The 23,862-nt window shown below is 42.2% G+C and overlaps 1 protein-coding gene across 1 annotated transcript; it reads right to left on the bottom strand.

The window, feature by feature from the left end:
• Positions 1-1,340: 1,340 nt before the first annotated feature.
• LOC112217803 (striatin-interacting protein 1 homolog) lies at positions 1,341-13,916 on the bottom strand. Its single transcript, XM_024378343.2, has 21 exons — positions 13,745-13,916; positions 9,196-9,265; positions 9,020-9,094; positions 8,792-8,926; positions 8,529-8,649; positions 8,330-8,398; positions 8,126-8,232; positions 7,911-8,038; positions 7,649-7,831; positions 7,313-7,533; positions 7,105-7,170; positions 6,910-6,973; positions 4,845-4,916; positions 4,656-4,730; positions 4,456-4,553; positions 4,242-4,368; positions 3,957-4,057; positions 3,807-3,873; positions 3,519-3,623; positions 3,201-3,405; positions 1,341-3,012 (listed from the first exon to the last, which is right to left on the bottom strand). The coding sequence occupies exons 1-21, from the start codon at positions 13,850-13,852 to the stop codon at positions 2,765-2,767; spliced, it is 2,445 nt and encodes an 814-aa protein (XP_024234111.1). The 5' UTR covers positions 13,853-13,916; the 3' UTR covers positions 1,341-2,764.
• Positions 13,917-23,862: the final 9,946 nt, after the last annotated feature.

Here is a 23,862-nt window from a genome sequence, read left to right as displayed (position 1 = left end):
TTAATTCTGTAATTCACTACCTTAGTTAACCCACGTAAGAGAGCAGCAGAAGGGTTCTGGAAACCTTGGTTTTACAACCGGTCTCAAAATATCCTCGGTTAAAAAAAAGTTGTATAAAAAGGTTTCTCACAAATCCCTCTTCTAAATTCTACAATTTACAAAAAGTATAAGAACAAATTTACTCACCTACTTCAGATATCCCCCAAAATATATTTTACCAACACATTTCAAGAATGCTTAAATAAAATCAAGTCAACTTGGAACTATTGAAAAAGAAAATGGCATCTAGAACTATTCCATCTCAATTTATTGTTGGAAATAATACCTAGAGTGATTCTGATGTTATTTCATGTGAATTTAATGTTTTTGTGAATGTGGGTTCCTCTCTGTCAAATACAATTTAGAAAACCACTTAGATTACATGAAGTGGCATTTCCCTTCTATGCTCCAGTTTGATCCTTCTGCTGTAATGGAGGTAATTGGAAACAAAGATATCAGCAGCAGGTCATGAGATTGGTGCCTCTCTGGTGAAATCAGTGTCTTCCTTGATTACTGAGCCTCTAAGGTATATCTTCACCAAATCAATGCAAACTGGTATTGTTCCTAAAAAAAGTGTAATTGCCAAAGTTATCCCACCCTCTATAAAATCTGGGGATCCAAGATCTTTTACAATTCATCACCCAATATCTGTACTACTATGTTTTTCAGAAATCGTAGAAAAATTGGTGTATAAAAGAATGTTGAAAAAAAACATGGTTTGGTTCATCAGGCTTGCTTCCTAACTCTATACTATAGCTTAATTGACCCATATCTCATTACGGTAAAAACTTCTGGGCCGATACATATGCCTCGTACCTACAGAAATGAGTCATCATATAAAATACATTTGCAAGTCTAGCCACCTCCTCTAATTACCTGGCTCCATCTGCACCTTTGTTTAAGAAACTCAATATCCTGTCTATTTACAACATTAAGGTACGCCAATTATGCACTTTCATCTACATATACCTCCCAGACAGTTTACCTAAACCTGTTAACGGATTCTCCCTGGAAATCCTGAAATCCATCTACATAATGCAAGACACTGCGATAACCTTCACCCTCCCCACTGCCTCACATAGAGAATTCTCTATCAGATACAGAGGTACCATACTCTGGAATTCTTATGTTCACATTGCCAAACCTCATCATCCATCAATACGTTCAAGCGAAGACTGGGGGTCCGCCTGATGAACCAAACTACCCAATAATCCACTCCATGTCTAACTCTCACACAGATGCACACACACATAGTCTTGTATAATGAGTATATCATGTTCAATTATAATTAATATGCTTTGTTTAACTGATGGAACATACTTTATTTTATGTACTTATATTTATGTACTTATATTTTTCATAAAAGCCCTTTTGGGCTTCCAACCTCTCCTGCACACAGTTTCTACCATTCTTTGTTTTATCTGTACGGTTTCGTCTTTGGTGCAAATAAATAAAACCTAACACAAAAAAAGCAATAGCGGTGGTAAATTAGTATAAGCACAACGCAACTATACAATTATCTTAGAAATGAGGAGTTAGCAGGTGGGCATAATTGTTCTTGAGTAAAAAAAAAAAAAACATTAGCTAGTGAAGAGTGAGTGAGAACCACTTTCTTGCCTCACTCTCTCAAACATACTGTGCACACACACACAAAATTATGATTTGTTTCCCAAGTTCTCAGCCAATACGGTTGTGTAGTGGGCAACATGAGTTCCTGTTGCTTTAGGTTACAACATTAGGCTGTAAATTCCATTAAAATGTCTTAATACCAATCTAAATTGTCTCCACCATGGTTGATAGAGGTGTGTGATTCATACAAGCCAACGGTCACTCAGTGAGAAGAGTACTAATGGAACATCAAAAGCCTGGTCAACAGGGGGTTATATCAGTAACCATAAGACATACTGTACACACACACACAAACACACTCAAGCAACCCTTCCCTCACAATCTCTCTTCCACACACACACTTTATTTTGTACTTCCTAAGGGTTATAATAGTGTACTATAGTGCTTGAAGGGCAGAGTACTGCTCCGACAGCCAGGGGAGTGGCATCATGGCAGGCTGGATGTGTAGAGTTGTGTGTAAGTAACAGAATACAAAGGGTTTACATCCCCAACCATGGAGGTTGAACAAGGCTGATAAAACCTATATCACTCTGTAAAGGTCCAGTTGAAAACTAGAAAAGGCTCTACATGGGGTAAATCAAGACCTGGTTCACCTTGGCCATGCGTGACACCACTCTCCAAATGGGATATGCAAAAAAACACATTTCCATTTCACCACACGCTTGTACAGGTTACACACTTGTACATGTGTGAAACAGGACAAATATAAGCACCCCCTATTTGCACTTTTTTTTTTTACGAGTTATCTAGTGCCTGGATTCAGATATTATAAATGATTGATCCAACTGTGAAGGGGTAATGCTAATGCGCAAGGTCCACATTTAGGTGACTTAGCTGTTGACCCTCTAACTCTTGAATATCCCTTACTGACTGTTATTTTCTCTGCATGAGGTAACAACACAAGGATCATGTTTGTTATGGGGACTCTTGTCTGCGTAATTTTCAGAAACAAATGCAGTGCTCTATGACTGCTGTAACACGTATGCTTTTTCAGCACTAAACGATGTGGAGATGTAGACTAGTGTTGCCACCTTGGGGAGGTGTGTTCAGAAAACCTTCCTATAGCACCACCTCCCACCACCACCCAGCCCTGTTATCATTGCAGAAGCTCCTCCCAGGATATGGGCTTGGAGAAGACTTCTCGCTCTAGCCAGAGGTCATAGTTCATCTGGAAATCCTCCGGCAGGTCGACGCGCTGTCCAAGAACGCTCTGCAGGCAGTTGTCCACGGGCAGGAAGTCAGGGTTCCTCTGGTTGTTGTCGTAGCGGCGGCTGTTGAAGCGCTCAATGTTGGCGCGCAGAGCACACTCCTCTGCCTGGAAGTCCCAGGGCCGCGCATCCAGGTCTGCCATCAAAGAAACATAGAAGCTCATTACTTGGGGTTCTCATACCCCAAGCTACATAGGGTGCTTACACTTAACAGTTCACAGTCACTGTGGGGAAATATGAGGCTATCAATCATCATATCAAATCACTGACTGAAAAACACAATGGACACTTTGTGGGTTGATTTTGGTGTTGAATGTGACTCACCATTACCGTAGGCCCAGTCGTCATTGAGGCGATGGCGGACCTTCTGGTATATGGCAGACATGGTCTTCATGTTGCTCTTCCTCCACTGGCGGCCCAGGTACTTGGTTTGCACTTTGAGCAGCTTGAGGACGTACAGCTGCATCATGGCCTGTTTAACCTTCAACGCCCTCTTCAATATGGGAGCAGATTTGAACACCACCAGCATCTGACAGAGAAGTACAAGGTATGCAATTATGACATAAAATAATCCCAGATTGATGTCTGTCCTAGTGAATAAGAGTAACTGTATTGTTTTGGTTGGGTGGGTCTCGCCCTCACCATGGTTCTGGAGTGCTTCCACTTGGTCAGCTTGTTGAGGATCCTCAACAGGTTGATACAGGAGAACAGGTTCCTCCAGCAGAACTGGTTGTTGTCGCCAGCCTCCTGTAGAACACAGACAAACCAACCATTGGGTAACAACACCTCACCTCCAACCTTTGACTACTGTAACATTTCCATTAGGTACAATGGTGTGTCCCCCTTCTACAAAAACATTGCCCAGGCGTTTTGAGTTCAGATATTACAATCAGTATTTTATTTATGTGAGGGAAGGAGTGTGAAACTTACCAAACTCTCTGCAGTAAGTTCAGGGAGCTCATGCACCACACAGTATGGGAAGTCCAGCACAGAAATACTGCAGGAAAGAGAATGAGAGGTGATTACTAAAAGGGTCTCAGATAATCAGAGTCTTGGAATGGCTCAAATTCCCCAACGTACCTGTTCTTGGCTGTGATGTAAGAAATTATGTTCTGGTTGAAGAACTTGAGAATGAGAGGAATACAGTTGGCAAACACCAGGTGCTGAGCCATGTACTCAAACTGTCAAATTAAATAAATAAAAAGAAACAGAAGGGTAAGGGAAGGCCACTCACAAGTGTATGGTGCTTGTGAGAAATGACCACTCCTATTAAATGGTTATCAATACTTGGTAGATGAGGCTAATTCAGGGTTTTGAGAGTTTGCCTGTATGTGGTGGTAGTGGTTGAGTGTCGGTTGCCAGTACCTGGTAGACGTGATTGAGTTTGAAGTGTTTGAGCAGCAGCAGCAGGATGGCAGAGATGGCCTTAACAATGATCTCCTTGTGGCGGTTAACATCCACACCAAGCTTCATGCTCTGGAGCACCGTGGTCCTGCAGATACAGTATTCAAATAATAAAACCCTTTCAGTTGGAACTCAACAGAATACAGCCCCCTTTCAAATCAAACAATTGACTCACGGCATCTCTTCAGGTAGCACATCTGCCAGGATGTTGATGGAGTCTGTCTTGGCCTTGGAGGTGGGGGCAGCAGCTAGCAGGATCTTCAGCAGGGCAATCTGAGAGGGAGAAGAGTCACAGGTCAATTCTGCCAAGGGTTAGAGGTCATAGAAATGCACTGGAGACCTAGATTCAGTATACAAGAGGAGCAGAACACTCACCATGTACTGAGGCAAGCTGGGAAGAATGCCCTGGTATAGCAGCTCAGTGGAGCACATCTCCACATCCTCTTCCCCCTATAAACAAACACAAAACATGCAAAATAATGTTTTTTAAATTAAAACACATCGCCCTTTCTCTAGGACAGTGATATTCCAACATACATTTCAGTGATATGCAATGGCACTCACCCCTGACAGTGGAGTTTTCTGAAACTCATCCTCCTTGGCAATCTGAATCTCAGCTATAGAGATGTACTTATGCTGCAAGGAAATAGAAACAACTGTCATTGTAAAGAATTCCCACTGCCAGTGGTGCTCTTATCACAGCTCACTCCACCCATCCCCCGATGCTGCCAGAGAGACTGGGGGTTAACACTATAGAATTGCTATAGCGGTCATTTAGACTGCTCATGACTTTCATTATTTTATTTCTGACATTTTTTAAGTCATGCCCCATCCGTCCTCGACTTTTCCTAAAATAAATCTATAACACAGTTGTTTAAATCTTAATTCACAAACAGAACTGGACTTATAACCAGTTTAGTGCATGTCCTTTTTTTAATGGCTTTCCCCCCATTATTGCTTTTGTGATGATTTTCACTATTTATCAAGCACACTTAGCACTTATAATGATGTTTAGGCTACTGATGCTTTCCATTAGACCGTGCACCTTGATGGTTGGGGTAGGATACTTTTCTTATTTTGTTGTTATAAAAAGAAGCTGTTAGGGCTTTTCAACACATATATGTGTTCTATTTCATAGTTGTAACAAACGCAATTCACAAATAAAATGAAAACTTGAATTTGTGTTTTTACATATAGCCTACAGTAAGATAAACCTGTGGTCCCAAACAGGGGTACTAAGACCACTAGGGATACTTTAGAAGAATCATGAGACCATAGGCCTACTGGTAAAATTCACAATTAAGTTGAGAATTTTGATAACTAAAAAAAACAAAACAGATTGGAGTCTTAAAAAAAGAAGAAGAAAAAAGTATACAACTATAGTATTTCCATTAGTTTATCTCAATGGTTCCCAACCTTATTCAGTTACTGTACCATCCAACAAAAAGTTTTCAAATGTTACATAAGACATTCATAAACACAACCAAATCATTATTTTTACGATAGCATAAATAGAATGTATTAATTACACTGTTATAACGTTATTAGTAGCTTGAAGGAGGGCCCCTTGAGACCCAGTGGTTCTAGTGTTAATAAACCTGCCCCTCAAAATCCCAGTGACATCTGTGACCAGGCCACTGATCGGTTGCTAGGGTCAGGTTGCTAGATGGCAGGACACCAGACAGCCCTTCGGCTTACTCAGTCTCTGTCCAAGTGGACACGTGTGATGGAGTGTGGATTATTTTAAATCACATAGCCTACAGTCGGAAGGCCCGCAATTTGGGCAACGCAGAAGGCAAGTATCAAATAGAGATGACTGTTGAGTTGCGACTGTCAGTGAAAGGCAGAGAGATTTAGCCAAGCATATCGCAACATTAAAAAATACAATTGCGGAAAAACAGTTTGGGAAGCAAATAGCTATCGCTGTAAAGAGATGACAAAGATTTTAATCTGTCTTTTAGTTTAAAAATTCTCAACTTAATTGAGCGACCAGTAAGTAGCCTCGTATCTTATTGGCACTAGCTGAGAACATCGGTCATATCCCCAGTGAGTGTGCATATTCACTGTCTTTATCATTGGGTCAGTGCCACTTTTGTTTGTTTTTGAACAATAATTTCCCTCCTCCAGGTTAGATGGACGTCATATTTTATGTGTCTCCCCTTATCATTGGCCGATTATATGGAAGAAACAACGTTTTCATTGATCTGTTTGTCAGTGTAAGAGTAGGATACCGTGTAATTTTTGTAGTATTAAAGAACAATTCTGCTAATGTCTCCATTCATATAAAGTACAGTAGAATTGCATGAAATGTGTTTATAAAAGGCCAACAAGAGGCCTATAGCCTCAATGTGCTGCATTGAACAGTATTTTTTTGCAAACAATGATTGAGTTGTATTATTAGCCTAAATTATGAGTTTCCAATCTAATTATCACATTAGTAATAGTCGGCCATCTTACATAGAGTACTTTCACCACTGTTTATCCATCTGACTGGGAAAGGTGCGTCAGGGACCAGCCCAACTGGAGAATGGCTCTCTTTCAGGCATAATGCAGCAATATTATGCAATATCTAGAAAATGTCTCCATGTTTCACAATGTTTGAGACTTGTTGAGTACTGTATAATATAACCTGCTTCAAGGTTCTGATGCTTTCATGGATGGGTCTGGGTAGGCCGACAACTGTATCTGTGTCACTGCAATACAAATACAGAAATAACCATGAAATCTAGGTCAAGGATCCTCGAAAAGAAACGACATTAAAATGGATTAAATCTCTAGAAGATTTAATCTCTATTAATGAAAAAAAGACACCAACTGAACTTACTTTCCAAGCGTATAGCCGATAAATTTGCTTCTACTTGATTCCAGGAAATGTTCTATGTCCTTTTCCCTGTAAAAGCATTAAACAAAACTCTAGTCATAAACTTTAGGAACCCTATACAAGACACATAAAATAACAAAGCACATCTATAGAAACAGCACTAATCTGTAGCAAATGTCTCCCTGATGTCTCATTCAGCCCCGGACTGTACCTGACTTTGGGGGCCCAAGGCAGGCCCTTGGGGAAGTTCACCCTCTCTGAGGTGGGGTGTAGGATGGGTGGGGGCATGACCTCATCCCGTTCCATGGGAAAAGGCTCCGCCTCCATGGAGTTGTCATTGTCATCGTTGTCGTCCTCATCTTCACGAGGTTCATCTGACTTGTAGGGGTCCTTCTCATTGAAGGCGTCCAGGTTGTCCTGTTTTATTAGGGACTGTAAGAGAGGAGGAGTATTTTTCAAATAAGCCTTACACAATAGTACATTGAGCAGGTGTTAAACAGGGGAGGCGTAACTTTTGTGTGCCGCATTGAGACGTGGTAGAGGTTACCTTGTGTTCACGGCGTGCCCTTTTCTGCTGCTGTTCGATGAGGTCAGAGGCAGATGCGGGGGGCGAGGCTGCCCTCATGCTCCTGATGACCCGGATGCTGTCCTCTGGGAGGGGGGGCAGGCGAAGCTCCTCCCGCTTACGCACCTTAATGTTCTGGAGCTGCTCAAACCCCCCGAGGGTGAACTGGGGCAGAGGAGAGTACATGTTGTAAATTGGATATGCAAGCCAAAATCCACGAAATATGATAAAATCTCTCTCTCACCAGTATGCTCTTCCACAGCAGCATCAGAACCTTCTTCATGGGGAAGTGGGGGGCGTGACCACTGCAGAACTTCGTCACCATGCCAAAGAGCATGACAGAGATGGGCTCGTTGTTGTACAGAGGAGAGCCTGGGAGAGAGAAGGGAAATAGAAAAGACTAGTTATAAACTAGTCCTTGACAAAACCCTTCTATCTAATAGAAACACACACTCCTACCCAGCTCTGTTTTAAAGGTCTCCCTGGTGCCCCTCCACTCAGGTGAGTCGGCTGGGTCCTCCTGCTGGATGGTCACCACCATCAGATACATGATGTTGAGCAGCACCCTGGGGAACCAGAAAAACACCCCAGCATCAGAGGGGGACTCCCATACACTGGTGTTTAACTATATAGAGCTGCAGGAAAGTCAGTGTCTAATCTTACCTGAGGTCTGTGCTGTCAGCCAAGGAGATTGCTGGCTTTCTGACTGCACTGCTACAGGCAGCACTGTTACTGTGAGAGAGAGAGAGGGGTTGAAAAGAGGAAAGAAAGAATCAGCAACCTGATTTTGACCACATTTTGTGTAGCAAAGAAACTCCTCCCAAAAACAATGACATCTCACTGATTTGTAGTTCCAACTTACTCAACCTCCATGTTGAGCAGCTCCACAAGGGCCGTGAAGGTGCCAACATCCAGCAGCAGGAAGATGTTATACCTCATCCAGTGCTGCACTTCTGCCTCAGAGCTGCACTCCGCAAATGTCCCTGTAGAGCCACAGGTGGGAAACATGACTTTAGTGCTGAAACACTGTTTGCTTACTGCATCACTATAAAAACATACGGAAACAGCTGTCTCTTCCCAGGCTTCTTTAGTCACAGCAGGCTACTAAACCTGCTGAGGACTTACCCTGAACCATGTAGAGGATTGCCCTAGACACCTTCAGCCTCTTCTCCCTGGTGATCACCTCCAGGCCGTCAAGTAGACGCATGGCGTGAGCTCTGTGTTGAGCCACATCCAGCTCGGTCCATTTCTTGTCAGACACTGAGACAGGGCAGGAGCAAAACACTCTCAGTAAGAGGTACTGTATAACCACACTTGAGGAAGACAATGCATTCAAGTTGAAAAGGTGCATACCATGAGTTCGGAATTCCTCCTCAAAGCATTTTCTGTTGAGAAGAAATTCTGGTCCTTCAGTGTAACTGTATAGCTCTGGAGAAGAGATGTAGGCATAGCTGGTACCAAATTCGCAAGAGAACCTGTCACAGAGGTCAGTATTTAAAAGCAATAAGGAGTGTCCAGTAATACCTCACCTGACAGTTCAGCAGACCACTTGTCTGTATCTGCATACTCAAACTCAAGGTCTGGAGACTCGGAGAAGCCCTGTGTTGGAGCACAGACACAAATACAGTGCATTCTGAAAGGATTAAATTGTTTCGTTTTTTTCTCCTCAATCTGCACACAATACCACATAATGACAAAGCAAAAACAGGTTATTAGAAATTTTAGCAAATGTATTAAATATAAAAAAGTATTCAGACCCTTGGCTCAGTACTTTGTTGATGCAAAGCACACCTGTATAGCACACCTGTATGTATAGCACACCTGTATTTGGGGAGTTTCTCACATTCTTCTTAGCAGATCCCTTGGACTGCGCCGTTCATCATTCCCTCAAGCCTAACTAGTCTCCCAGTCCCTGCCACTGAAAAACATCCCCACAGCTTGACGCTGCCACCACCATGCTTCACCGTAGGGATGGTTCCAGGTTTCCTCCAGAAGTGACACTTGGCATTCAGGCCAAATAATTCAATCTTTGTTTCATCAGACCAGAGAATCTTGTTTCTCATGGTCTGAGAGTGTTTTAGGTGCCTTTTGGCAAACTCCAAGCGGGCTATCAAGTGCCTTTTACTGAGGAGTGGCTTCCTTCCGTCTGGCCACTACCATAAAGGCCTGATTCATGGAGTGCTGCAGAGGTGGTTGTTCTTCTGGAAGGTTCTCTCATCTAAACAGAGAAACCCTGGAGCTCTGTCAGAGTGATCATCGGGTTCTTGGGCACCTCCCTGACAAAGGCCCTTCTCCCCCGATTGCTCAGTTTGGCCGGGCGGCCAGCACTAGGAAGACTGTTGGTGGTCCCAAACTTGTTCCATTTAAGAATGATGGAGGCCACAGAGTTTTTGGGGACCTTCAAGGCTGCAAAAACATTTTGGTACCTTTCTACAGATCTGTGCCTCGACACAATCCTGTCTCAAAGCTCTAAGGACAATTCCTTTGACCTCATGGCTTGGTTTTTGCTCTGACATGCACTGCCAACCATGGGAATAGACTGGTGTATGCCTTTCCAAATCATGTCCAATCAATTGAATTTACCATAAGTGGACAATCAAGTTGTAGAAACATCTCAAGGGTGATCAATGGAAACAGGATGCACCTGAGCTCAATTTCAAGACTCATAGCAAAGGGTCTGAATACTTAAGGAAATAAGGTATTTGTTTTTTATTTTAAATAAATGTGCAAACACTTCTAAAAACCTGTTTTAGCTTTGTCATTATGGGGTATTGTGTGTAATTTGAAGAGGAAAAAAATAAAAGTAATCAATTTTAGAATAAGGCTGTAACGCAACGTGATTTTTATTTCAACTTTATTTAACCAGGTAGGCCAGTTGGAAACAAGTTCTCATTTACAACTGTGACCTGGCCAAGATTAAGCAAAGCAGTGCGACAAAAACAACACAGTTACACATGGGATAAACAAACGTACAGCCAATAACACAATAGAAAAATCTATATACAGTGTGTGCAAATGTATTAAGATTAGGGAGGTACCACAATAAATAGGGCATAGTGGCAAAATAATTACAATTTAGCATTAACACTGGAGTGATAGATGTGCAGATGATGATGTGCAAGTAGAGATACTGGGGTGCAAAAGAGCAACAAAAAAACAATATGGGGATGAGGTAGTTGGGTGGGCTATTTACAGATGGGCTGTGTATAGCTAAAGCAATCGGTAAGCTGCTCTGACAGGGTCTCCAACTTCAGCGATTTTTGCAATTTGTTCCAGTCATTGGCAGCAGAGAACTGGAAAGAAAGGTGGCCAAAGGAGGTGTTGGCTTTGGGGATGACCAGTGAGATATACCTGTTGGAGCACGTGCTACGGGTGGGTGTTGCTATGGTGACCAGTGAGCTGAGATAAGGCGGGGCTTTACCGATCAGACTTGTAGATGACCTGGAGTCAGTGGGTTTGGCGACGAATATGTAGCGAGGACCAGCCAACGAGAGCATACAGGTCGCAGTGGTGGGTAGTATATGGGGCTTTGTAGATAAAACAGATGGCACTGTGATAGACTGCATCCAACTTGCTGAGTAGAGTTTGAGGTTAGTTTGTAAATGACATCGCCGAAGTCAAGGATCAGTAGGATAATCAGTCTTACGAGGGTATGTTTGGCAGCATGAGGGAAGGAGGCTTTGTTGCGAAATAGGAAGCCGTTTCTAGATTTAATTTTGGATTGGAGATGCTTAATGTGAGTATGGAAGGAGAGTTTACAGTCTAAACAGACACCTAGGTATTTGTAGTTGTCCACATATTCTAAGTCATAACCGTCCAGAGTAGTGATGCTTGGCGGGCGGGGATTGGTTGAAGATCATGCATTTAGTTTTACTAGCATTTAAGAGCAGTTGGAGGCCACGGAAGAAGTATTGTACATTGAAGCTCGTTTGGAGGTTTGTTAACAGTGTCCAAAGAAGGGCCAGATGTATACAAAATTGTGTTGTCTGCGTAGAGGTGGATCAGAGAATCACCAGCAGCAAGAGCGACATCATTGATATATATACAGAGAAAAGAGTCGTCCCGAGAATTGAACCCTGTGGCACCGCCATAGAGACTGCCAGAGATCCGGACAACAGGCCCTACGATTTGACACACTGAACTCTATCTGAGAAGTAGTTGGTAAACCAGGTGAGGCAGTCATTTGAGAAACCAATGCTATTGAGTATGCTGATAAGAATGCGGCGATAGACCGAGTCGAAAGCCTTAGCCAGGCCGATGAACATGGCTGCACAGTATTGTCTTTTATCCATGGCGGTTATGATATCGTTTAGGACCTTGAGTGAGGCTGAGGTGTACCCATGACCAGCTCGAAATCAGATTGCATAGTGGAGAAGGTACGGTGGGATTCAAAATGGTCGGTGATCTGTTTGTTAACTTGGCTTTCAAAGACTTTAGAAAGGCAGGGTAGGATAGATATAGGTCTGTAGCAGTTTGGGTCTAGAGTGTCTCCCCCTTTGAAGAGGGGGATGACCGCGGCAGCTTTCCAATCTTTAGGGATCTCAGACGATAAGAAAGAGAGGTTGAACAGGCTAGTAATAGGGGTTGCTACAATTTCTGCGGATAATTTTAAAAGAGAGGGTCCAGATTGTCTAGCCCAGCTGATTTGTAGGGGTCCAGATTTTGTTGCTCTTTCAGAACATCAGCTATCTGGATTTGAGTGAAGCGGGGGGACTTGAGCAAGTTTCTGCGGGGGGTGCAGAGCTGTTGACCCGGGGTAAGGGTAGCCAGGTGGAAAGCATGGCCAGCCGTAGAAAAATGCTTATTACAGATTACAGATTTATCGGAGGTGACAGTGTTTCCTAGCCGCAGTGAAGTGGGCAGCTGGGAGGAGGTGCTCTTATTCTCCATAGACTTTAGTGTCCCAAAACCTTTTGGAATTAGTGCTACAGGATGCAAATTTCTGTTTGAAAATGCTAGCCTTTGCTTTCCTAACTGACTGTGTATATTGGCTCCTGACTTCCCTGAAAAGTTGCATATCGCGGGGTCCATTCGTTGCGAATGCAGTACGCCACAGATGGTTTTGTGCTGGTCAAGGAAGGTCAAAGCTGGAGTGAACCAAGGGCTATATCTGTTCTTAGTTCTACCTTTTTTTGAAATGGGGCAGGTTTATTTAAGATGGTGAGGAAAGCATTTTTAAAGAACCAGACATCCTCTACTGCCAGGTTGAGGTCAATATCCTTCCAGGATACCCAGGCCAGGTCAATTAGAAAGGCCTGTTCACTGAAGTGTTTGGGAGCGTTTGACCTCAATACTTGCCGAAAGCACTGTACCTCGTACATCTGCACATTAATCTGGTACTGGTACTCCCTGTATATAGCTACATTTTTGTGTGTACTTTGTTTTATTCCTCGTGTTTACTCAATGTTCTAGTAGTGTAATATGAGTAAATTCAAGAGGGTGGCTGGCACACAGCGTTACCATTTTAATTTAAAAAATCTACATTGTTGGGAAGGGTTCTTACATGTACACGGTAAAGTCTACACTAGTTGTATTCGGTGTATGTGACAAATAACATTTGATTTTACAGTAAGTGTGTATTTTGCAATTGTGAAATTATTTTTTATGTGATTATGTAGAGAGCAGGGATTTAGCTATGTGAGACTCGACACACAGGTTATTTTGCTGTATTGGCTTCCAGAGAGAATTCTAATTTAAATAGAACGTGTTAAATCCTTGGATTATAAAGGAGTAACGTTAGGCTCATTTAGTCCATTATTAAGCTAGCCACCTAACTAGCTAATGTAGTTACTAGTCGGTAAAGTAAACTAACGTTAGCTGGTTAACGTTGGACAAGTGGCAGTTTCAAATTCAGGGATAACCATTCTAATATCGTATTTTTGTTACAGAGAGGTCGCTATACTTCAGAACAGTTGTAATGGGTAAAAACGGACTGGGGGCTCAATAATTAAATGAACGTTAGCTAGCAGCAGGTATCGGCTAGTAAATTTGCTAATTTAGCTAGTTCTAGCTAGGATTGTTGACAGCACAAACACGATGCAGAACGTACTTCAATAAACCATCACTTTTCTTCCTTACCTCCGAGTCTTTTCTCTGATTACGGACAAATTCACCCCTACTTTTGTTGGGTAACATAGCCCTCTGTTTGTTGATAATCAATCCACCACTATTACCACCAACGTCCATCTCTGATTCAATAACAAAATCACAGTTTCGAAACACAGAGGCGCAACATCGCGAGACTTCGGGGAACGCTTTGGAAACAGACCAGACTGGTGTTTGGGGTTTGAGAAGGAAACATTCTTTCTTAGTTGTTATTTTTTTCCAAATCTAAAGGCACAACCTAGATTCGAGACAATGTCCTAAGTAGTCGAACATTTTATTACTCCAACCCCGTGAAAGTGACACACTCACACGTTTTATTTTCGTCAAAAACAACTTTATATCGAAGGAGTGGCTTTGATTTGACGGCCTGCACTTGAGCATTTCATTGTGTTTCTACGCATGAGTTTAGCTAGCCAACGATTGCGGAGAGATGTACTGCTTGGATTCTTTACCTACGATAGGAATACGCTGAAACATTTTTATGTAATTGATTTTTTTATTCTTTTGGCCAAATTTCATATTCACAAATTTAAATTTGCAAACAAAAAAAAACATTTTCTTACCCTACAAAAATAAACTGAACTCTATTTTAAGACACTTAAATACTAACAAAAAAGCTGTTAGAATTATAAGTGTATGTATGTCCCTTAAGGTCCTTGTGTAATGTGATATTGTACCCCCTTGCTCAATTGTCCATTGTATGTAATCTATATATACTTGTGTTCCCTCATGTACTTTCTGTATTGATTTGTTGTTAATAACAAACAAAACTAAAATAATAATAAGTTTAGCTAGCCAACGTCGCCATGACATCGCCTACAACTTCTACAAGCGTGATTGCTATTGGAAGGGCAGATTTACTGTATCTTCATACTGCCTGACAAAATTCTTCTTCTTCGTATGGCTTTCCGGCAGACTAGACGCTTTCTTTAGTGTCTCTGCCTTTCACAGGTCGGAGTGTGAATTGTACATTTGTCACCAATAAAGGGAAAACGAGAAGAATAAATCGCACCACCATCGAACCCAGAGGTTCCCAACCAGCGGTACTAGGACCTCTTGCGACCCGTCATTCAGTGCAGGTGAGGCAGAGACACATTTTTAGCCCCCCAAAATAATATATTGCCTAGTTGCATGTTATTTTGGCATTAATACGTGCCACATATCAGTTTGCAAACAATGTAAAAAATAATAATATATATAATTGAGTTAATAAACCTACATACAAACATGGTCTCTTTTTTGTTTTCTTGAGTAAGGCTGCTCCAAAATGCAGGTGTTTCAGACTAGCTCAGCGCTTTCTGTGGTGGTGGGGCAGCCAGCAGAAAATACAGAGCGTTGTGCCGTGATTGGCCCAGTGTTCTGTCACTCATGGGGACTTTACGTCACTGCCAAGTGTAAGAGGAGACGGCTGCTGCCATAGAAGTGCCCATCCAAGAAGGCTCAAGGTCATTGGCCACAGACAAAATAGCTTCAAATCACGTTATATCTACAGTAGCTTTGATTGGACTGATCATGTCAACATCATACCTTCAAGATCTTAGCTAGCAGTCATCATCAAGAGAAATTATAGATACCGTATCGGTGCTCATCGGCCATTGGACATAAACATTACACTCAATTGGTTTCGAAGGAATCAATGACAGTGGCTATGTGTTCCCAAATCTGTGTTTAAGGGGCTCTTTTCCCAGTTCAAAATGATAAACATTCAACATTGGCCATGCTGTCAATGAAGCAAGATTTGTGCTGAGGTCAAAACAACGGTTGACTTGGAAGACCGCCGCGCCACCTTCCTGCACAACAATGTGAGTCCAAAAATGTATTGTATGCTGCTTCATAAATGATGTAATATGCCAGGGAGAAATGTATACGGTAGCTAAGAAAGTAATATTAAGTGTATGTTGTGTAGTAACATGTTAGTAGCCCATTTTCCTCACCCTAAAAATTTGGTCTATTTACCCCTCTTAATTTCGCCTATTGTTCTGACTGTTCTTCTGTAGCCTATAACCTGTTTTAGAGAAATGTAATCATTGAATATTGTAAGAGCTTTCATTGTCTGCTTGTATGCCCCCTTTATTTATCCTATGGTTCTAACTTGGTGTACAGGGAGAGCACTGTAAGAACGGCCCATGTTCTGAATTCTGTCGCTGTACATTTCAAAAGTGCTAAACAAATAGTTATATTGACTAAAGTTCATCCTAGCTCGCTAATGTCTTAATCGAAATTACTGGATTGCCTCTTATCCGCTTGTCGTGTTTTTATGCCATAGTTTGTACATCTCAATTGTCATTAGAAACTACATTTGTTTAAGCAAGTCAGCCATATCAGCTATGTTTTTTTAGAAAGCAGTAAATGAGGCTGAATGAACTGTTTTGCTGCCAGACAAGGCTCCGCTGATAGCCAGGTGTAGCATTGGTAAGATGTTAGGACAGCTTTATGTAGGCCCTAACAGTTTGGGGGCACCGTTTGTCACCGTTATAGTACAATTAATGTATTGTTTAGTGTTGTGTCGTGTCGTGGTTTTCCTGGCATGCATTCCACTTAATTTAACATTTTTCACTGACTAGGACCCCTTGGTTCACTGGGCCTGTCCACATGGGGTACTAGTACTTGAGAAGACTCATGAGACCTGTCGTGTCTTTGGCTATGCCGGATTAAGTGATATGACATGCAATTCTATAAAATCCTTTCTCCGTAATTAATATTACCTGATTGAGCTAATCATGTAAATGTAATTAACTAGATAGGTGGGGCACCACAAAATAATATTTATAGAGCTGTTATCTTCCGAATAAACTCTTAAAGACCTAGTCATATTTTACATCAATAGCAGTCAATATTAATCGTCACCTTAATCGTCACCTGTCCGGGGGTGTCCTCGGATGGGGCCACAGTGTCTCCTGACCCCTCCTGTCTCAGCCTCCAGTATTTATGCTGCAGTAGTTTATGTGTCGGGGGGCTAGGGTCAGTTTGTTATATCTGGAGTACTTATCCTGTTCTATTCGGTGTCCTGTGTGAATTTAAGTGTGCTCTCTCTAATTCTCTCTTTCTTTCTCTCTCTCGGAGGACCTGAGCCCTAGGACCATGCCTCAGGACTACCTGACATGATGACTCCTTGCTGTCCCCAGTCCACCTGGCCGTGCTGCTGCTCCAGTTTCAACTGTTCTGCCTTATTATTGGACCATGCTGGTCATTTATGAACATTTGAACATCTTGGCCATGTTCTGTTATAATCTCCACCTGGCACAGCCAGAAGAGGACTGGCCACCCCACATAGCCTGGTTCCTCTCTAGGTTTCTTCCTAGGTTTTGGCCTTTCTAGGGAGTTTTTCCTAGCCACCGTGCTTCTACACCTGTATTGCTTGCTGTTTGGGGTTTCAGGCTGGGTTTCTGTACAGCACTTTGAGATATCAGCTGATGTACGAAGGGCTATATAAATACATTTGATTTGATTTGATTTAATTCAGTCTCATCTGAAAGTTGTACATTCTTGGTTATCTTCACGAACCCTGGCTAACAAGTTGAATCAGCAATACAAAATTGGGTTTAATTATGTATTTACGAAATACCTAACTAATCACACAGAATTACATATACACAGAATGAATTATACCTTGATTACAAATTACATCATAAAGGAAAACGTCCCTGGCGGGCAGAACAGATATGACAGCTGGTTACACAAAAGAAAAGGGGTTGGGTTTGAGTGAAAGAGCGGGAAGACTGAGGAACAAAAGGGAGAAGCTGTGCTATCATAAATATAGTATCTTATGCATTCTAAATTACTGCCCATTTGGAAAAGGAAAATGCAATAAATATTTACTCTGAGATGCGCTTCGGTAGATTGGTGGTAGATGGAAGGCCGTGTTGCCAAACCGAGTCCTTTGAAGAATGTCTCTGGTGGTCAATTGAATGCGTTGTAGTAACGTCGTTGTGTGGTAGACGGGATACTCTGTCTGTTCTTTCCTAGCCCGCGTTTGCAGCTGCTGTTGTGCACTAAATATATAGTGAAAACAATAGTGGTCCTAAAATGGAGCCTTGAGGAACACCGAAATGTACAGTTGATTTGTCAGAGGACAAACCATCTACAGAGACAAACTGATATCTTTCTGACAGATAAGATCTAAACCAGGCCATAACTTGTCCGTGTAGACCAATTTGGGTTTCCAATCTCTCCAAAAGAATGTGGTGATTGATGGTATCAAAAGCATCATTAAGGTCTAGGAGCACGAGGACAGATGCAGAGCCTCGGTCTGACTCCATTAAAAGGTAATTTGCCACCTTCACAAGTGCAGTCTCAGTGCTATGATGGGTCTAAAACAAGACTGAAGCGTTTCGTATACATTGTTTGTCTTCAGGAAGGCAGTGAGTTGCTGTGAAACATCTTTTCAACATTCTTTGAGAGAAATGGGAGATTCGATATAGGCCGATAGTTTTTTATATATTCTGGGTCAAGGTTTGGCTTTTTCAAGATAGGCTTTATTACTGCCACTTTTAGTGAGTTTGGTACATGTTTATTATGTTCAACATAGGAGACACAGGACAACTGAGCTTTGGAGGAATATGCAGATTTAAAGAGGAGTCCGTAATTTGCTTTCTAATGATCATGATCTTTTCGTCAATGAAGTTCATGAATTTATCACTGTTGAAGTGAAAGCCATCCTCTTTTGGGGAATGCTGCTTTTTAGTTAGCTTTGCAACAGTATCAAAAATACATTTTGGATTGTTCTTATTTTCCTTAATTAAGTTGGAAAAATAGGATGATGGAGCAGCGATGGCTCTTCCTGCCTTTCCAAGCTAGTCGGAAGACATCCGGTTTGGTGTAGCACCATTTCCGTTCCAATTCTCTGGAAGCTTGCTTCAGGGCTCAGGTATTTTCTGTATACCAGGGAGCTAGTTTCTTATTTTTATCTTTATTTAACTAGGCAAGTCAGTTAAGAACAAATTCTTATTTTCAATGATGGCCTAGGAACAGTGGGTTAACTGCTTTGTTCAGGGGCAGAACAACAGAGTTTTACCATGTCAGCTCGGGGATTCGATCTTGCAACCTTTTGGTTACAAGTCCAACGATCTAACCACGAGGATACCTCCTGCTCCCACTCAGTCGATGATGGCTCCAAAAGCCTTTTGGAGTGAGTCTGTGGACTTTTCCATGTGAATATTAAAGTCACCAAAAATGTGAATATTATCTGCCATGACTACAAGATCCGATAGGAATTCAGGGAACTCAGTGAGGAACGCTGTATACGGCCCAGGAGGCCTGTAAACAGTAGCTATAAAAAGTGATTGAGTAGGCTGCATAGATGTCATAACTAGAAGCTCAAAATATGAAAACACAGTCGTTATTTTTTGTGAAAATTGAAATTTGCTATCGTAAATGTTAGCAACACATCCGCCTTTGTAGGATGTGCAGGGAATATGGTCACTAGTGTAACCAGGAGAGGCCTCATTTAGCACAGTACATTCATCAGGCTTAAGCCATGTTTCAGTCAGGCCAATCACATCAAGATTATGATGAGTGATTAGTTAATTGACTATAACTGCCTTGGAAGTGAGGGATCTAACATTAAGTAGCCCTATTTTGATAATGGCAGGAATGGAGGAGGTCTTTATTCCAGTGAGATTGCTAAGGTGAACACTGCCATGTTTAGTTTTGCCCAACCAATATCAAGGCACAGACACGGTCTCAATGGGGATAGCTGAGCTGACTACACTGACTGTGCTAATGGTAGACTCCACTAAGCTGTCAGGCTGGCTAACAGCCTGCTTCCTGGCCTGCACACTATCTCATTGTGGAGCTAGTTGATAACCTTAGCAGTAAATGCAAGAAATCCTACCTTACTAAAACTCATCCTCTCTCAATCTCTCTTTAGGCCTACTCACTGGGGGGCTCCCAGTCGAATGGCTTTGGAGGTTCACTGTGTTTCTCCCTTTCCAGTCCTAACCTGTGAGAGTCTGTCACTCCCCTTGATACAGGTGTTTATTAGCTATCAATTCCATTATTTCCTGTAGTGTTCATGATCTCTCAACTTGTGGCCTTTATTTTCTGTCTTCCTGTAGCATAAAAGCTGCAATTGAAGTGTAGACCGTGGCTCAAAGGGACCCACCCGGTTTGCGTCCAGAAGCTTATGCCGCATTCAAGTACTAGTCGGACCAAGGAAACTCTGACATTTCCAACTTGCTAACTGGTTGTTGTTACACACGTGCCGCATTCAATGAAATCAGCAAGTTGTACATTTCAGAGTTTCCTAGTTCCAACTAGCATGTGAACGCGGCATTACTCCAAAAGGTAATTGAGGACATCACATCAGCAGTGACTTGACCTGTCTCCCAGCTTCCTGTCTACAGAGTGAATCTTGGGTGGTGGTGGAAATGGTCACCAGTCTTATTCCCAGCGTTAGAGCCAACCCAGCAGATAGAGACTCCCCTGAGGGAGAGGGATCCGCCAGCAAGGCACTTGTCGACCTAATGATTTGGGTGGTGATATCTTTGCTTTAGGAACTTGCTGGTACTCTGCACTTCACAGATGCTTTCAATCATACGAAGCAGCTACATATCTTCTTCTGGGGTCAGGATTGTGCGCTCCATACTTGATGACATGATGAGTGTGGCTGGTGGCCCCACTGTCCTGAGAAAATCCTGAGTGCTGGAGATAGAGGTTACAGGAACTATCATGACAGCTGTCAGTCGAACATGCTGACCACACCGCTCGCTTTACGTGCGCGAACGTTGCAAAATAAATGTACACGTACATATTATTCAATCATTGCATACACACTGCTCGCACGTGTCTGCATAGCCAGGCGATAAAATAGAACTTGGTTCTATTTGTGACGCTTGACGTGCTGCAAGTCCCACCTCTCCCATCTCCTCATTGGTTTTTAGGAGCAGATACCTACATGGGTGATTGAACGATGAACTGAGGTCCATACTCCAGTCCAGTTGGTGGTGGTAATGCACCTTAAAGTTGTTTGCCGACATATAAAGTCCAAAGAAAGAAGACTGAAAGAGGAGAGGTTACTAGAAACTAACTCGGTTTACCCTTTTATCTGTGGATTAATTGTCAGAGTAGAGGACATTGTGCATTTCAAGTAAAATAACTACCCAATGTTTATTTTTTAAATTTAACTAGGCAAGTCAGTTAAGAACAAATTCTTATTTACCATGACAGCCTACCCCGGACGACGCTGGGCCAATTGTGCGCCGCCATATGGGACTCCCAATCACGGCCGGATGTGATGCAGGCTGAATTCGAACCAGGGACACGTCTTGCACTGAGATGCAGTGCCTTAGACCACTGCGCCACTCAGGAGCCCAGGACAAATTAGCTAGCAACAGCAAGCTAGATAGCTAAATTGCCATGAATGTTTAATGCTTTTCAACCTGTCCCCAAATTAATGTAGTTGGTTCAGAGTTCACGTGCGCCCGGTCCAGTCAGTGTCTGTCAGCTATTCACGTGACTGCAAGACTGGACCCTGCTCCTGCATAAACTTCTGCTTTATCTAGAACTCTGAGTCACATCTTGGCAGTAAGTTCCCTCTTGTCCATGGAGAACGTCTTGTGATTGGTTTTCCAACCCTGCACACCATTGTGACCAAACTTCTGGACCAAATCTACTGTGGTGCAGCAAAGGAGGATTCCATTCGCGTCCTGAGGGACTGGCCTTTTCTGGATGATCTTGGTCAACAAGAGGTCAACTTATAACCAGCAGAGGTGAAAGAGATTGTAGCCTCTGCATATAATCAACTGACCCAGCACTCAGAATCCAAGATGATCGTTCAGTACAATGTCCCCTCTAAGAGCCAAATGGTGTCCAGAGACATCACCTGTCTGATTGTGAAAGCCATGAAGGTCTTTCCCAGTGGCTACTCTGGGAGATACCCTGTGAGACCTGGTGACTGGGGAGCACTGCAGAGTGGATGAGCACAAAACGGTGAACTACTGGACCATAATGTAACTTGGAACTGTTCCAAATGCCCTCTTTCTACACATTATTGACACGTGTGTATGGCATCTTTGCAATTGACCCTACAATTCCAGTGAATGGTGAAGATGTGAAGAAGCACTTCTGCTTGGCACAGCAGCTTTGGGTTGTTCACCAAAGCGCCAAAGAGCGAAGCTCTCCTATGAGCCTTGAAGAAATGACCTGTTTGTGAAGAGAACCTGGACAGGTTGACTCTGACCTGGGAGACATGCCCTACTCTGGATACGTTGCAGCATTCTCTGCAAACCAACTGAATATTGATGCCTTCATGGAGGACAAGGAGCCGTGCTTTAATGTCTCCCACATGGTCTGCTGAAAAGTTGCTGTATTTCTAGAGCCCGTCTGCCATCAACAACAGCCCTGCAGTCGTTGTAGGATCAGAAGACTATGAATACAGTTTGTTAGTCAGACATGCTATTTAGTGAGTCACAACTGTGGTGCTATTTTGTCGGTTTACAGTTGAGGAAACTTTGCAGCCTCGTATGCACTTGGCAGATTGACACTGGAGGAGAAACCATGTGAGCCAACAGAATATAATGGATTTGGAGGTGAATACTTAAAATACTTCTTTCAGGTGATCATTAAATCACCCATGAAAGGAAGTTTCCTCCGCTGTTTGGAGGGCAGTGTAGCCTGTGGCAGCTGTAGACATCCTAGCGCTAGACCAAGCCTGCACTAGACCAAGCCTGGACTAAAATACAGTCATTCTTGGCCCAGTCTTAAAAAAATGTAAACAGCCAAATCAAATATTGTTTATACTTGAATCTATATTTTGTCATTTACAGCACTGTTCACATGAATAAATAGTTTATTCATTCCATTTACTTAGTTGTTTTTCAAAATGTCTATATTGTGAATTTGTATAAAAAAATAGTTGCTTAAGTAAAAAACCCTCTTACAGTTAGTTCCAGAATTGGACCTTGATCACATTAGGTAAATAATCACTTGTTAAACAATGGTGCACTAGCAGGTTTTAATTCAAACACAGAAAAGTTTATTAAAGGGATCGGTACACATCAACCAACAGAAAGCAGAAAAATAAATAGCAGCATCAGAGAGCAGTCAGATTAAAGTAAAACAGCTTGAGTTGACTCAGCCAGACTATACATCAACCACTCAGATAATACACAGAAAAATAATACATAGTACTGTATAATTTAACAATATAATTTAATTTGCAAAGCTCAAATAAAAAAGGTAGTTTTGTCACAACCAGAGATACATAAGCGATTCTCGCATCATGTACATCACAGTGCTCCTTGCTTTACATCAGGGATGTGCACTGGCGCCCCACGGCCCCCCTTTTGTAGGCCTGCGGATCAATTTCACCAAAAAAATAAAAAAAATACATTTTAGGAACTCAGTCGGGGTCTCAACTTATTTTTGATAGTTGGAATAGTAGAATACACAAGGTGCAATTTCGAAATTTGGTTGTGTGCATCAGTTTCTGTTGTTATGTCAGTCACCGACAGTCACTCAAATAGCCCAAATTGCAGAACACTGTTGCATACAACATCCAAATGACCCTGGACTTGTGAGCTGGTCAGATAACACTTAACTGCTAGACAGTGTTTCATAAACTGACTATATTTGTCAGTTATTACGACATCCTGCGAGTCGTTATGGTTCTGACATTATAAACAAATCTAAAGTATGGGAGATTCAATGAACTAAAACAGAATTTAAATTCAGAGGCCTTGTAAACAACACAGTGCATGTAAAGGCATTCTGTTTTTACTTCATGGCATGCTTTTGGTAGTGCTATACAGACAATATCCAAGGGTAGAAATAAAGATTTACTGTAACTTCAAAAAGTCCAAAACAGGTCAATTCAAACTACTATGTTCTCTTACAATGGAAGTAACTAAATGCTGACACATTAAGCAGTTTGGGTACCCCCAATAAGTACAAATATTTATATGAGACCACTACAGTGATGCACATCTTGGTGCATAGTGATTATACTGCAGAATCAGAACACTGTTGGACAGCTTTCAAAGAGGAATAGAGTGGACAGACATAATCCTACAACTGATGAATATGTGCAGTAGCAGATGGGTCACAAGGCACTGTCACTTGACCAGTAACCAAAGTTACGACGCCAATACCCC

Source organism: Oncorhynchus tshawytscha, linkage group LG02, assembly GCF_018296145.1.
Source record: "Oncorhynchus tshawytscha isolate Ot180627B linkage group LG02, Otsh_v2.0, whole genome shotgun sequence".
Lineage (NCBI taxonomy): Eukaryota > Metazoa > Chordata > Actinopteri > Salmoniformes > Salmonidae > Oncorhynchus > Oncorhynchus tshawytscha.
The sequence above is the reverse complement of the archived record's forward strand: the minus strand, read 5'-3'. Positions and strand labels throughout refer to the sequence as shown.